Source organism: Abrus precatorius, unplaced genomic scaffold, assembly GCF_003935025.1.
Source record: "Abrus precatorius isolate BTA unplaced genomic scaffold, Abrus_2018 Scaffold9, whole genome shotgun sequence".
Lineage (NCBI taxonomy): Eukaryota > Viridiplantae > Streptophyta > Magnoliopsida > Fabales > Fabaceae > Abrus > Abrus precatorius.
Window position 1 is genome coordinate 35,118,108 of NW_020874439.1, and position 16,038 is coordinate 35,134,145.

Below are 16,038 nucleotides of genomic sequence, written 5' to 3' on the forward strand. Positions count from 1 at the left end.
TATTGACTTTGGGCCTTGGTTTTGGGCTGTATTGTATCTTAATCTATCTGATCTATGGACCCAACAAAAAATAGCATTAGTGGTCCTTTAAATATAACACAAGTTTGTGGAACAAAAACAAAAGAAATCCAACTCGAGTTTGAAAATGGCCTTGTTAGTAATTATTTTAAGGATACCGATTAAAGAATAATTAAAAAATAAATAAAAATCACATAAAATAAACATTCTCTTATGCTACCTTATTATAAAAAATGAGAATATTTAAAAATGTACGTTTTATTTATTTATTAATAATTAAAATAGTGTCGTTTTCTGAACAATGTAGTACTGGAATCCTCAATCCTCAATCTGATCTAATAATCAATGCGTCTACACTGTCGATCAATATCAATATCGCTGTGCTGTAGGGTGAGACTCTGCACCAAAGACGCGTGAGAGTCGTCTCTTTTCACAACCGTAGAATAAACATCATGCCAGCATGTCAATTGCTTCGAATAAAAAATGAGTATAATTTTAATAAAAATATATTTTATGTTTATAAATGATATGTAGAACACAAGACAGCAAGGGAAGAAGCTTAAATGTGATGATGCATGAAATGGGATACACTAAATAGATGTGTTGTGCCGCGTGGGTAATAAACATTTAACATGGGAGGTGGAGAAGACACGTAGTGGTTGGTTGAAGAACAAAAACATTTATAGCATTTGTCTTTCCAACAATAACCTCTTAACACTCACCCCTTTATTTCTCCTCCAACGCCCACCTGTTTCCCTCATTTATTTCCCAACCCCTGTTTCATCACAAAACCTACCTTGTTTCACTACTTTCAGATTATTTTCCCTTTTTAAGACCATACTATTTCTTAAAATTATATTTCATAAATAATCTTAACAACACATATTAAAAATATAATTTATAAATTGTGTATTTCTATTGCTACTCTTTCATTTTCCTCACATGTCATTGGGTGTCCGGTCAATGGAAATCCCTAGCTAGTCTATTAAATAAGGGTTTCGATAAGATTTTTTTAATATTTTAACATGAAAACTATATTTATTGTAACAAATTTATACAAAATAACAATTTTTTAAAACAAATAAATAATATATTTTTCATAATAAACTAATTCACATATTTAACGATTGTGATAGGAAAAAAATAAAATAACGGAGTTTAGCTACTGTCAACTCTAGCTGAGGTTGAGCCTTAACAAGCAGAGCATAAATAGACAAGACAACCCATAGTGTTTTTTCTCACAGCTACTCATTGATTCTTCAAACACTAAGATGAAGCAACAAAGTAGAGTTAAGTTCTTGTGGCTATGCTTGTTTCTATGGATCGCGTGTGGATCCATTAACGGAGGAGATGATTTAACTCAAGAGTGTTCAGAGGTTGTTCAGAAGGTTATTCCCTGTTTGGACTTTGCCGCAGGAAAAGAAGCAACGCCGAAGAAGGAATGTTGCGATGCAGCTACAGTGATAAAAGACACGAAACCTCAGTGTTTATGCTTCATCATTCAAGAGACACATAAGGGTAGTCCTTCCATCAAAAACTTGGGCATTCAAGAAGCTAAGCTTCTTCAACTTCCTGATGCTTGCCATGTTAAAAACGCTAGCGTCGCTAACTGTCCTAGTAAGTTTTTCTGTCATAATCACTTATTATTTCAATTTTTTTGAAATTTATTGTGATTTCATGAACTTGTGTCACTTTCTCTAAAGATTTTTTAAGCTTATTTTGATTTTTTTATATTTTAATAAATTTTACAACTAAACTTTAACAAAAACTAACTCCTCTTGCTTTTTAACTTTTTTTAATAAAAATTATATTAATTTTATTTTTATTCACAATTTTGACAATATTTTATCAAGTGATTATGTAAAAAAATAATAAATAACAGCTGAATTAAGTTACGTATCCCACCGCTGTGGAATATTGACTTTGTGGATCCTAATTATTCAGATGATTGCGTGATTAGTGTAAAGAAATGATCTGTATTAGTACAGAAATATTGTTCACTGTTGAGTTTGTTTGATGATTCCGCAATCACATATAATTCGTTGCATTTTTTCAACCCTTTATCATTAACCACGCAATTTCACCTTCCCTTTTACTCATTGTTTTGTTTTGAAAATATAATGAAACATTTTTTTTATTAATACTACTTATAAATGCTTCCCCTTTATCCTTCTATAACTGTTCTTTTCTCCTCTTCATATTCTGCACTATATTTTTTGTTTTTTTATGACATATCAGTTTTGTCTTGCAAACATATCTACATTCATGGAATGTGAAGAGAATACTTTTGAATAAAAAATGAGAGAAAGAGTAGATGATTGTTTTTTAAATCTAAGTTACACTTTTTGCTTGTTTCAAATATTTTTTTGTTTATTACTTAAAAGACAAAACTTAATGGGGGTGTCCAGTGAATTACTGACCTCCACTTTCAATATATATCTTTATTGGTTTGATTACCTAAATGAAACTATTTTTATAATAATATAAAAATGTTTAAAATATTATATTTAAATTTTGTCCTCTAGGAAATAATTGAGGGACCTACCAACTTTGTTAATATTATTTTTTATTATTATTAAAAAGATTTTATTGAAAATAAAGTAATTATTATATACTTTTATATTTTTAAAATAACAATTTATTATTTTTATATCTTAAATTCAATCTTATAGGCTTCAAAACTGATATTAACAAAATTATAAAGTTATAATAGCAAATATGTGTAAATATACCAACAAGTTTAATAAAAAAATGAAGTGACTTATCATCTAGATTGGGTAGGAGGACAAAATTACTTGCAGACCTCTCATCTACATTGGTAAGGAGGATGTAGCCATTACTGTCAAGCAGATTGAGTTCATTAACCAAAATCTGATTCCTGCTATTACTTAAATTGATACTTGACCTAAGAGCCAGAGAGGGGGGTGGGGTTTATATATTTTTATATTATTCTATACTTTTGTGAACTGATTAATAATAACTCTGTGCACGTGAATACACAAGTGTTAACACAATTGAAGGTGATTTGGTATCACTTAATAGAAACTTAAACATGGATTAGCAGAGAAAATTTAAATTAATTAATGACTAGTTATGTATTTGAAATTGTTTAAAGAAGAATCAGTTTTAGTATCACTAGTTATGTCTTCTTAAAGAATATTTTTTCAAATTTTAGTTATAGATGAGTACTTTAGGTGTTGACGGAACATAAATGGAAACATGTGGGATGTTCCGTAGGTTGCTACTTGTTGCTCTAATAATTTTGGTCTCATGTCACATGTTGCCAACCAATACTGTCTATTGCAATTTTTGTTACCTATCCTAATATTAGTAACAATAATTGAATTCTTTTTAAAACTACTGTAAGAGAGAAACAAAATATAGTATTAACATTCATGTTTAACACTAACATAGTATGTGATATGAAAATGAACAGAGCTTCTTGGTCTGCCTCCAAGTTCCCCGGATGCTGCAATCTTCACAAATTCCTCTAAGGCAACTCCTGCAAGTGCAACCCCACAAGGTACCTCACAGAGCCAAAACAGTTCGTATGGAAGTATGGTTAGACCTGGCATGGTGATGGATGTGATGATGGTGACTTTGGCCATTGTTCTCATTGCAATTCCAACCGGATTTATGAGCATTTATACATGATCTGTTAATGTTATCTGTATGTAGGAAGTTGCAGCTTTGAATTGGTTTGCATTTGTGGCCTGTGATGGTTTCTTGAATTTTGGGGATCTCGCCTTAACATTGTCTTTATTTTTCTTTTATTGCCAACTTGTTTCTTTTCTGCTTCCCACAATTAATATTTAATAGATTATTGGTGGAAGACTGAAACATAGTCAATGCTTACGACTTTGGATGTGATTTGAAATTTGGGCTGTGGCAATTTTATAGTATAATTTCTTTTTATTTTAAATTTAAGTTTAAGTTAATATAATAAATAATATGATTTTAAATATAATAATGTTTATTCAAATTCAAAGTTTACAAACGTACTTTCAAACATATGCATAAATAATTAGTCTTAATTATTTATTTATAATAATTTAGAATTATTCCTCGCCATGGATAATTTTTTTGTCTAAAATGTTTTGTTTAGTAATCTAACTTTGTCAAATAGGACTAACTGTCACCAAAGAAGGATAATGTTAGTTTTTTTAATAATCTTTAAATAATAAATAGTGTATTTAAGAGTGTATATTAATATATAATATTTTATTAAAAAGTATAAAATTTAATGTATTAATATTATTAAATACTATAATATTTTTTATTACATATCTTTAAATAAATAGTATAATAAAAATTTGTATTATAAATTGTGAAAATTCACAGCAGACACACAGTTGATTATTCATTCCTTAATATGCTTTTAAAAATTATTCATGTTAATAATAATATATCAAAAGTTGCTTAACCTACTTGTGTTCTGTGTATAAGCAATCCTCGTTCTAACGTTGTGTAACTAGCACAGGAAGGTACATTACCTTCCATTAGTTGTTCCGTGAACAACAAAAGTTTAAATTTGAATTTATAAGATATAAAGATATGTAGAAAAATGTTCAGTTTTTATTTCTTAAGGTTGAAATTGTATAATGTTTAATTAAATAAAACTATATTGTTATTTTTTCTTTCATTTCAACTAGACAAATTGTAGATCCTATATTACATGAAAAGCAAAAAATTAGATAAAACAAACAATTTTGTAAATATAAAATAAATTTATAATAATGTAGTAAACAATAAAAAGTTATATATAATCATTTTTTATTAAAATTACATAATTCAATACAATTTAAAACATTTAATAATATTAAATATTACATTTTTTTATAAATATTTATTATTTATAATTTTATATCTCGTTTAATATTGTACATGTTAAAAAAAATATATAAGAATATAAAATAATTCATGTATTTAGTAAAAATTTTAAATTTTACCACTAAAATGAGTAGTTTATCATAGTAAATTTTTTTAAAAAATTATAAAATAAAATAAAATAAAAATTAACATATATTTGATTAAAATATTTTAAAACATCTCTTTGTTTATTTATTTTAATATACACTACCTAATACCAGTCATTATACTAATGACAAATATTCTAAATAAAAAATTAACATAGTTTAAGTTCATAACTCTTCTTCTCGTGTTATTATTATAACTCATGTTACAAGCACATATTTAAATAATTATTTAAGAAAATATTTGTATTTATAGAATGAACAAAATTAACAAGAATTATCGTAATACATGTTTAAGGGTGAGAAAAAATTTAATTGAGTGTAAAGTTTTATATTTTGATCCAAAAGAGCAACCAAATACAAAACAAAAATACAGTAACTATATATAATAGAATTTGAATATTCTTAACTTTGAGATTAGGTCTCTCTAACCTATCATTAAGCTATAAAAAAACAAATGTATCCCCTTAACTTTAAGATCATTGGCTGAAACAACCCAAAAAATATTTACAAAACAAATAATGCTAAACCACTAAAACATTGTAACAATATATAACATGTAAAAATAAATAAATAAAATGTGTGCTAAAAATTAACACTCTTACAAACTTCACACATTAAAAATTACATACTTCATATATAAAATAACATTAATAGAGCCATAAAATAAAATGACATTTTTTTTGTCAATATTTTTGTTTGTCTTTTAAATTATATACATATTATTCAGGTGTGGGCTTCTTAGCCCTCTAATTGGGCCGTGTATTGGCCCTGCTTAATTTAGACAGCATAAACAAATGACTGTATTATTCTGCAAAATAAAATTATTAGTTTCCATTAGTTATTTTAGATTTGGGGTTTCTTTGTTTTTCTTTTGTGTATTATTTCCACAACCTTCAGCTTTAACCATTTACCGCCCCCCTACCGAGAAGGAGAAGAAGGATCTGTGTCGCATTCACTGCTCATCGTCATGTCGCAGGTATACTCTCTATCATTCCTTCACTTCTCTATCTCTCTTAGATTCACCGTCTTCTTAAGTACCCTTTTGAATCCTAAGCTAATCGATTCCGATAATGTAAGGGATTTAGGGTTTTATCGATTATTCACTCTAATTTTGATTCCTTTCGTTTTCTTTGGGATTTTATTTCATCATGCAGTTTTATTTCTTCAATTTCTTATGCCTAAACCAATCCGATTAACACTTAAAACTCTTTTTTTTTGTGGGGGATATAGTTCTGTTTGCTTATACAACCTATGAAATTGAACTCTCTATATTCTTTTTGGTTCTTCAGGTCGATAACAGAAATTCGTCAGCTGCTAAGCGTGCCAGGACTGATGGTGCGTTATGCTTTTCTGGTTGTTTTCAATTTTACATCGACCACTCAATTTTTACTCTTTTTGGGTAGATTGGATAACTTCCGCACTCACCATCATGCTAGTTTTTTGTAGTAGAAACTCTTGGGTGGTGTTCATGGAAGGTGTAGTAAACACTTAAAATCAGGTTCATTTTTATTGATTGTTGTTTGTAGGTAGTCGGAGGGAAGACGATTGGACTTGCCCTAGCTGTGGCAATGTCAATTTCTCTTTCAGGACAACATGTAATATGCGTAATTGCACTCAACCAAGGCCAGCTGATCATAATTCAGTAAGATGTTATATGCAATTCACAATAATACTTTTTAAAGTTTGATTTTAATCTTGAAAATGATTTACAAAGGTTCATTTATTTTATGAAAAAATGTTATCTATAGCATTGTCTGTAGTCATCTCCTTTTTTTTTTTTTCCTCTTTTCATTTGTGTTTTCTTTTTATGTGGTTTCCTATGCATTTGTACTTTCTGTTCATTTGTGTTCTGTGAGTTTTTCTTCGCTCAAATGAAGGGGAATGTAAAGGGCATTGAAACCGATTGTTTAACCAAGGGCAAACACACACACGATTTTGTCTGCTTTAAAGCTACATTTATCATCAGATCTCTGAAGTGTTCATTATCCTCTACCCAGAAATCTGCTGCCAAGCCTCTACAAGCTCCTCAGGGTTATTCATCCTCAGCTCCTTATTTAGGTTCTAATACTCCCTCTTCTATATATCTTGGTGTCCCACCATATGGGTCGTCTCTCTTCAATGGATCATCTATTCCTCCCTATGATGTTCCATTTTCTGGAGGATCAGCATATCACTACAATTATGGCAGTCGCCTTTCTGCTGGCAGTCCTTATAGACCATTGCATTTATCTGGACCTACACCCTACACCAGTGGATCCATGATTGGAAATGGTATATTCTGTTTCCTCTTTTCTGTCATTCAAGTCAATGAAGTTTCTTAAATCCGATACATTATGTTTTGTCTTGAATTCTTTTAATTAATGAAAGAAAAGAGTAATGAGGAAAAATGAATAAGTAATTGAAATTTTCTTTTGGTATTGATAATTGTTGATTTAATGTTACATCACTTGTGCTATATCAGTTAATAATAACTTTCTGATTGGGTATTTTTTTCTTCAGGTGGGATCTATGGCATGCCCCAACTTCTGGATCGGTATGGCCTGGGTGTGCCTATTGGACCTGGAACGATGGTATGAGGCTATGAGCTCAATGTTTGAAATGAATTGTTTATAACTTCTAATTCTAGGACAAAACATTTTTTTTATTACTATGGATTATTTGTTGACATCATTTCCTGGAGAACCCTTGTTCAAGGTATGCAATTAATAGCTAGATATAGTTTTCTGTGGTCACAAGTCATGAAGGTCTTCTCAATGCATTTAGTTTTTCACCTTCACAGCATACATACATGGTCATATATTTATTTATAAAAAAAGGAAGTGTACATGTATGCATTTCTTCATCTTCAAATTTGGGCCTGATACCTCCTTAATAAGTTAGAAAAGCTATAGTTTGTAAATTGTGTAATTTCATGGGTATAATTGCAAAGTGGAATCTAATAGTCCATACATGCCTGGGCAGGGCGCTAGGCCAGGATTTTTTCGTGATGATAAGTCTCAGAAAAAGGGTGCAGGTTTGTTATATTTAGCTTTGTCTATTGTGTCAAATTAAAGTCAATGTAATTATTTTTGCCCACCTCATACTTCAAATAGATGCGACTCGGGACAATGACTGGACATGTCCAAAATGTGGTAACGTCAATTTCTCATTCAGAACTGTCTGCAACATGAGAAAGTGCAACACACCCAAACCTGGATCCCAGGTCTGCTGTCTTTATTTCTATTGTGCATATTGATTGTCATTGAATTTTTTATCATGCAAAAGTTATCATTAATGTACAAAATTTTTATTAATTTTTAACATTGTTGGATGTAAATATCTGGCTGCAGGCCTCAAAGTCTGACAAAAATTCTAGTAAGTAGCCTCCTATACTGCCACATCTTTCTCTACTTTAATGATGCCATTACTTTGATAAAATTGCAACAGTTTGTAATTATGTTTCTTTATTTGTATTTGCCATTCAGAGCAAAAGATGCCTGAGGGAAGCTGGAAGTGCGAAAAGTGTAATAACATAAACTACCCGTTCAGAACCAAGTGCAACAGACAGAATTGTGGTGCTGACAAACCAACTGAATCAGAAAAATCTCCTTCTCCAGTTGCGGATCAAAATGATCAGGTTTGTTGTGTAAAATATTTTCATTTTGTTAACCTCGATTCCTTGTTGGAGCAGTTATTGGTTTTCCAAGAGCAGCTTTGTATCATAATGAACATTTTCAAATGGCAAGCTGTTGTGAAGTTGTCGTTTAAGTGGATTCTTTGTAAAAGCTTCACTTTTGCTTCATTTCATTTGGAACCTTTTGTTAAAAGTTTTTATTTCCTCGGTATCTTTCCTTTGCAATCCTTAATTTGCAATTATTTACTGTTCCAGTGAGTACTAGGACATGTTTGAGGTTTGAGAAGGTCCAGAGTTGTCATCAAGCATTGCTCAATTTGGGTGTCTGACAGTCAGTCTTGTCGTCCTCTATGTTGCAGCAGTTGTCAAGTCACTCACCTTCTAATTATATGTGTCAAGTTGTTGTATTAACTGAGATGGTATTTTGGTCATTGTGGATTGTTATGATGCATGTGTCAGCCAGCTTTCCTGGCAGAAAGGTTACTGCAGGTTCCAGTTTTAAGTTGTTTGTTTTTGGTTCTTAACTGTCTGTGTTTAAGTATTACTTTAGATAAATAGATGCCTTAAAAGCATGTGAAGATTCCAAGTTTTTAGTAAGGTCTCATTTTAGTTTTGGGTAGTTGAGAAAGTGTCGTCTTGCTATCCTACCACTTTTAGAATGTGTTCATCCGCATTGCAAAAGCCATTTTCTTTCGTGGTCATTGCTTATAGCTTCATGGATGATTCACGTCGTGTCATTGAATTAAAATTGACCGTAGATTTTTAGTTGATTGTGGACTATTTACACGGTCATTTAGATAAGCACTCCTTGCCGATCATATCAGGTTTTTGGTAGTCCTTTATATGGTCATTAGTCGGAGTGCTGATGTTGAAGTTCCTGGTATCTTGGCCGATATTTTGTTCCCTTGCCTGTCCCTCATTGACAATATTCTAGAAAGTTGATTAGAAATTTGTTAGTGTGGACCTTAAAAAATGTGAATGTCAAGTGGGTAACTCGTGTCTACTTGGAATTATTCTCTGGTACCATAGTACCCGAATTTGTGGAGAAATCAGTTTCATAATTTATGAAACTCGTATCACATTAGTGATACTGTATCTTTGCTTAGCCCCCAAGGACTAATTTGGTATGGATTTTGTAAATTTAAAGAATAACGTGAATACATAAATAAATTCAAAGATTAAAAAAGAGATAATTTCAAGGACTTGGATTTCTATAAGTATTCACCAGAGTACTGCGCCACACGAAGCAGAGAATGATTGGGAAGAGAAGTAACTCGATATTGTAGTCCGAAGAAGCTTTTTGTTCTACGAGGGTACATTGGACAGCAATGGATCGAAAAGGTAGACTTTCTTGACGAACGACTTGGTAGAAATTTTTCTAGGTGTTCATTATTGGTATCGTTTCGTTATCGGCATTTTTGTATTAAAATTTAGTTCTATTTGCTTAATTTTAAGGATTAAATTTTGCCAATAAGTAAGAATGTCGTATAACTTTTTGACTTGCATGATAATGATGTTGATGAAATTACGATAAATGTTCGTTATTTATTTAGTACGGTTTTAATTTAACTTTGAAGGATGCAACTGAAGAAGCTGATACTAGAACCTGACTTCAATTTAACATTTACGAGTTGTCCCGTATAAAGAAAATTTAAACTTCTGTTCGAGAAAAGTAGATTTTAATTTATTTTCACAAAGTCGACTAAAATATTGCAATTATAGAACTAAATAAATACTTGTAAGCTAAAGATACGGGATTATACAGTTCGAGTGAGAACAATTCTATTCTTGGCTGTCATTAAAATATTCATTAAATGTTTTGTAGGTCGTTATGTGTGGACAATTTTTGCCGATGTTTACTAATAATTAACACAATCCCTTTCCTACGGAAAAATCAGAAGTAAAAGAAGCATAAATATGTATCCCTCGATTAATCATCATCACTCTATCCGTCTTTATAGAGCTTAGCCGGTCACAAGTTGCATTGGTGTCCACTTTCATTCTTCTCATACGTATCTTACGTGTACGAGTCGTGGTAGCATGGATTATCATAGTGAATTCGTATAATATATAACATGTACACAATTCACAAAAACTTTTGAAATTAGAAGTACTTTATAGTTAGTTGTGGGTATACTTGTACATATAAGTTTAGGCATATAACAAGGACTTGAAAAAAAAAATCGCGTGCTTTTTCATGCATTAATTCGTGTTTATTAACACCTAAACAGCCCAAATTCTACAAGTGGCGCATGACGATGATGTGCGTAATATACTTAAGAAACAAGTTATCGGGAGAAAAACATATGGTTTAGTAGAAACCGAAAGTTGTGATTAAATGACGGCGTAGTACACAAGGCAAAGTCTCAATCAAAAAAACAGGTTTTTCACCCTTCAGAGAACGGAGTTACCCAATGAGCATGCAGTTTAAACTCCACTTCATAAAAAGTGAACATGCAATTATTGAAACAGACGATAAGCCTTAGAAACTATGGAACTGGAACTTGTGTTTTTAATCCACTTGGTTGCAAGGAAAACCTGATTCATAGGGTGCAGTGAAGAGCTGAAAGTCTTGAAAACGATTGGTACTATCAAAATCTGAGAATGAGATACACATGCTGGAATGTGGTGGTGGTTGATCAGTGTGCCAATATTCTGATGAAGGGAGTGGTAAACGCTGAGTCATTTCATTTGTTATGGAGTGAGCGGTAGCATTTGTCCGAGTGGTAGAGTGTTGTAGGGAAAGGGACTTGGTCTCATATGCACCCCATGAATTGGTTGACAGAAGAGAGAGAGCACGGTTTACATCTTGTGTTGCATTTGAATCAGCTGAAGTAATTTGATCTTCTATACCTGCAACATTTGTTCTATCAAATTTTTGTTTCTACCAACCAATAATTCTAGCTGAAAATGTACAAATCACAAGGCTCAATTGTTAAGAACATGCACATGGTCAACAACCTGGAACAATACTCTTTGTTGCTATGTCTTTGGATGTTAGAAGGCCACTGGAATCATCTGAAAGCATAGCAACAATATTTGGTATCTTATTGAAGGCCTTTGCAGGCTTCGGGAGAAAATCTTTTGTCTGGGGGAGCTTGCTGCAGTGTATGTCTTGCCATGCTAAATTTGTAGCACTCCTTGAAAATGCAAATGGGCTCATTATTTGCCTCCCATCTGCAGAGTAATCACAAATTAGATAAATGGATATAGTAATTCATGATCCTTTGTTACGAAATCAACTTTTAGTGCTATCATTAGAAAATTTAATACTTTATTGACAGAAGCATACAAATAATTTTGCTTGATTGAGTTTTGACACGAGAAAAATAATTTAAAGTTGCGTTTTCTTAAATTAAGGATAATTGTACTTTTGCGCTAATGTAACTAAAAAGACATAATTAAATGTATGTCATGTTTAAGATGCACGCTATCCAGTTTCCTCCGACTTAGGCCTTTTATTATGTTTGTGCCTTTTACTAAATTACAGGTTATAAAAAATATATATACTGCATGCATATCACACAAATCCTCAATATAAGGAGTTCGGAAGAATCTATATAGAAATTATTTGAGTTTGAAAATAACTAATAATTTCCTATAAGCTCTTTTTTAGTTTATTTTAGTAAGCTTCCTATTGTAGCGTATAAAATAAACTAATTTTAACTGGTGTTATGATTAAATTTCTAATATAATAAGAACTTACAAAGAATAAATGTTTGAGTAAATTGTTCATCCAGAGGCCTGATAAATTGACCAAGTCATCAAATGAAGTAAAGGCTATATGTTTTGGGATTCTACAGTGAACCAAAATTCCCTTCATTCGCAGGTCACAAGTTCCCAAGCAGAAATTAAAATAAATTGCAAATACTAAGCACAGCTCAACAGCAAAAGTTATGATCATTAAAAAGAGAATTGGTTGTAGCATCATTGCAATGAAAGAAGATGGGCAACATTTTTGCACAGATTCACCACGTTTTGTTCCTCCATTTGTCTATAATTTTTATCAGCAATTCCATTTTCATAATTCTCCCAAAACCATGTATGATATGTACAATGAAAATGAGGCAATGAGGAAGAGAAAGATAATGAATTTTCTAAGGGAGGGGAATATCTCAGTTATACATACCAATAGCATAGGGTGATGAAGACAAAACTGATGGATTCAATTGGACTGCTTCAGGCTGAGGTTTGCGGCGCCTTGCATTGTGATCCGAAAGACGCCGTCTGCAGCTTCTTTTTTTGTCATCAAACTCTGACAGAGCATGGAACCTTAAACATAATAATTGAAGTGAAAATTTTATCCAATCTGATTTACTAATCTGTATTCATAATGATATGTGTCTGATAAGCATCAGTTTTACTGAATGCATTTTCATCATAGAACAATGAGATGCTAATTAGATTTACCTGCTACACTGCTGGCAAAATCTACGATCCAAACCAGAGATTACAACCCTCGGAGATTTGGAATGGCTTTCACAAACTCTGTGTTTGCGATGGTAATCTTTAGCAGATGAGAGGTTAAGGCCACAACCCTCCACCTGACAGATTGGATGCTGCAAATTCTGATTATTGGCTCTACATTTCTTTCCTGATGAAATGGGAACTTCAAAGGAAGATGCTTTCTTGGAATCACTTGCTGTGCAAACATCTTCAAAGTAGAATCTTTTGCCAAGCTTTAGAGTAAGCAATGGTTCACCAGAAACAGAAGATGGTTCTGCTGCTGGAGAAGTTTCAATTGCCTCGCCTTTGCATAATTCTTTCTTACCACTGGAATCATCTTGAGAACCTTCAAGGGTCAATATAGATGATATCTTGCTATCTCCATTTGATGATGAATTATTGGAAGCTGATTTTGAGCTCCTTGATGAAGAAGCGTGTATTAGTTCAGAGCCAGAACAAGCACTACCACCTGATGGATACAAAGCTCCAACGTTGATTTCTCCATCTGCTTCACCATCTGTTGCTTTTGTATTCAAGAAGAAGTGCTCCCAGTCCCATTGCCCCAGAGATTTTGCATTCCACTCCATCACAAGACCTTAGAAATTCATATACAAATGATCACTGTAATCTGGAAACTGCATTTGAAATTGTCAAGTGCTTAGTTTCTCTCCAAGCAAAGAAAAATCATACAAGATCCTATTAGAGAGTAAACAAGTCAAAGGAATCACAGAAACTGGTTTAAGTTTGGTAGAAGCGAAAAAGCACCGTGAATACCTGTATAAATGCAACAGACCAATGATTAAAAACACATACTAGGAATCTAAAAATTGTGAAGCAGTCTCAAATTTTAAAGAATCTATGAACCACTAATTTCTAAGGGAAAAACATTGATTAATCTTTGAAAGACAACATTAAATCATTGTTCTGGTCTTATGTTGGTGTATTTCCTGCTAGACTAGATGCAGAAGCAAACCAGTACTGAAACAAACAAGCAAAACAAGTACTTAGCAAATAGCAAAAGGTAAGTGCATAGCCTGTATAAATTAAATTAGGTTGACCATAATTTTTACCAAGGCGAATTCCCAACTTGAGATGCCCCCAGTAGAATGATCTTGTTTACAGTAACCAAAACAAAGAAGCTAATTACACAAATCCAATGAATTCGTGGACACCACAGTGTTCTGAAAATACCATCCATAACTTCACAGACAAATGGGTGGCTGTATTTTAGTGATGTAAGATTTCTCATGCTGATATCAAGCAGTCCCCACCATTAATAATAGGGTGAGTCATTTATCTATTGCACAGGTAAATTTAATGTATGTGCTAACTTCCACCTAGTCATTGTGTCATTATACAGTGTATAGTTAAGTTCCTGCGCAGGGTTAGCTCTACTATTATCCCACTCCCTCCAAAAAATCTAACCTCTGTAAACATTAGAAAGTTATAATTTATTCAGCCATAGCATAACAAAGAAAGGTACCGATCAATCCCTATTGATGTGATATGTTTAACTCTTTAACTCTTCCTACAAGTGTTTACTTACCACCAAAACTTCCCTTTCAACATGGGAAACCTTCAGATTCCAATAATTCGCATTTATCATAGCAATGTCAGGAGTCGGTCATTGAATGAGACCCCACAACAGCAACAACCCAACCAATGATGACTTCTTGACATATCAGAACTTCCAACACTATGGCCAACACTATACAGTTTAGGCCCTTGTTTTCGTTAACAAAAATAAAGGCCAACAACCTAACCTCCCAATCATAAATGCCAAAAACTGACTTTAATTTGACAATACCACAAAATAACCTAAGTTTTGTTAAATCATTAATGCCAGAAACACAATCAACCTAAACACCATATAGCATCTTTTTATTTTCAGCTCAAATCTAAGGAGGAAGGTGGAGAAGAAAGCTATGATGAATTTCTGATCCAATTGTTTTAGTAACATTTTATATGCTAGCTAAATGCTAATCCATGAAGTTTAAGCCATTATGGAAGCCAATGTTAATCCATTAGGTTATAGGAGGGGCCTCTTTTCTTGAGACTTTGCTAGTACATTAAAAAGCTTTGGTCCCCTTTACCCTCAAATAATACTAATGTCTTGCATGAGAGAAATTTCATTAAAAAACTAGAGGCATTTATCACAAGCTATGAGCGATCCCACTTTCCCAAGAAAATGATAAACCCCAAAAAGTGTTCAGTGTGAGAGAGATAGGAGGAAGAAGCAGCCACACACACACACACACACACAGAAGAAAAAAAAAAGCATCTTTCTTATGGGCTAGGCCAAAAGTCCAGCCTCACAATGTGAAAGCTTTCAGGAAAAGGATGTTGCAATCTGACTCTACCACAAAAGGAAAGAACAGTAAAAAGCAATAACACCATAACAGGAACAGTACTCGTAATCATCATCATCATCATCCAAACATTAATACCAATAATTAATACTCATGACCAGAAAAAAATACCCAAAAAAAGAAAACCTCCACGTCGTTGTCATTTTGGTTTCAAGTTCTCATCTTTATACCGCAAGAATGGAAATTGGAAAAGGTGCAGTGAATATTAGTGCACCCATTTGTTCGGTGGTTATTTCCTCATCAATCTCAGACACAGAAGAAAAACCATAAATGGGGTGGGAATAACAAAAAAGCTTGTCTTACCGATCAACACAAAGCTCGAGGCTTTTCATAGCTAAATCAGGAAAAGCAGAAGATAACAGACTGAAAATCAGTGATCTTTCTTTCCCTTCCTGATTTTTTTAATGTTTTTTGGTTTCATAAATAAAAAACGGAGAGAAAGTGTTATGCTTAGTAAAATTGGAAAATACTTACATAGAGAGTGAAGCTAAACATTTGGATTTGGATTTGGATTTGTACTAGCTTGTTGAGCATTCCATTAAGCATTGATTAGCATTAGTATTAGCAGTAACACAAAACGCTAAAGCTGAATGTACAACTACAACTACTCCCCATG

General features: G+C 32.5%; 3 protein-coding genes across 8 annotated transcripts; 2 read left to right on the top strand and 1 right to left on the bottom strand.

The window, feature by feature from the left end:
• The first annotated feature begins 1,194 nt into the window (after nucleotides 1-1,194).
• Nucleotides 1,195-3,867, top strand: LOC113850247 (non-specific lipid transfer protein GPI-anchored 1-like). The gene is made up of 2 exons (XM_027480702.1): nucleotides 1,195-1,635; nucleotides 3,455-3,867. Exons 1-2 carry the CDS (start codon nucleotides 1,290-1,292, stop codon nucleotides 3,670-3,672), a joined length of 564 nt encoding a protein of 187 aa, XP_027336503.1. The 5' UTR covers nucleotides 1,195-1,289; the 3' UTR covers nucleotides 3,673-3,867.
• A 1,978-nt stretch (nucleotides 3,868-5,845) lies between these two features.
• Nucleotides 5,846-10,075, top strand: LOC113849750 (ranBP2-type zinc finger protein At1g67325). Of its 3 annotated transcripts, none has more exons than XM_027479885.1 (10): nucleotides 5,846-5,970; nucleotides 6,284-6,329; nucleotides 6,521-6,636; nucleotides 6,992-7,265; nucleotides 7,494-7,564; nucleotides 7,956-8,007; nucleotides 8,087-8,196; nucleotides 8,324-8,348; nucleotides 8,459-8,610; nucleotides 8,863-10,075. In XM_027479885.1, the coding sequence occupies exons 1-10, from the start codon at nucleotides 5,962-5,964 to the stop codon at nucleotides 8,863-8,865; spliced, it is 858 nt and encodes a 285-aa protein (XP_027335686.1). In that variant the 5' UTR covers nucleotides 5,846-5,961; the 3' UTR covers nucleotides 8,866-10,075. The 3 variants fall into 3 exon arrangements, with proteins under 3 accessions (XP_027335686.1, XP_027335687.1, XP_027335688.1); XM_027479886.1 differs by having other exon boundaries at nucleotides 5,932-5,970; nucleotides 6,444-6,636; nucleotides 8,863-10,067; XM_027479887.1 differs by having other exon boundaries at nucleotides 5,942-5,970; nucleotides 6,441-6,636; nucleotides 8,863-10,067.
• A 620-nt stretch (nucleotides 10,076-10,695) lies between these two features.
• Nucleotides 10,696-14,290, bottom strand: LOC113849536 (squamosa promoter-binding-like protein 12). Of its 4 annotated transcripts, none has more exons than XM_027479507.1 (5): nucleotides 14,124-14,280; nucleotides 13,018-14,031; nucleotides 12,737-12,879; nucleotides 11,569-11,784; nucleotides 10,919-11,460 (listed from the first exon to the last, which is right to left on the bottom strand). In XM_027479507.1, the coding sequence occupies exons 2-5, from the start codon at nucleotides 13,638-13,640 to the stop codon at nucleotides 11,120-11,122; spliced, it is 1,323 nt and encodes a 440-aa protein (XP_027335308.1). In that variant the 5' UTR covers nucleotides 13,641-14,031; nucleotides 14,124-14,280; the 3' UTR covers nucleotides 10,919-11,119. The 4 variants fall into 4 exon arrangements, with proteins under 4 accessions (XP_027335311.1, XP_027335309.1, XP_027335308.1 ...); XM_027479506.1 differs by having other exon boundaries at nucleotides 13,018-13,689; nucleotides 14,063-14,279; XM_027479510.1 differs by having other exon boundaries at nucleotides 10,696-11,784; nucleotides 13,018-13,827; nucleotides 14,124-14,290.
• Nucleotides 14,291-16,038: the final 1,748 nt, after the last annotated feature.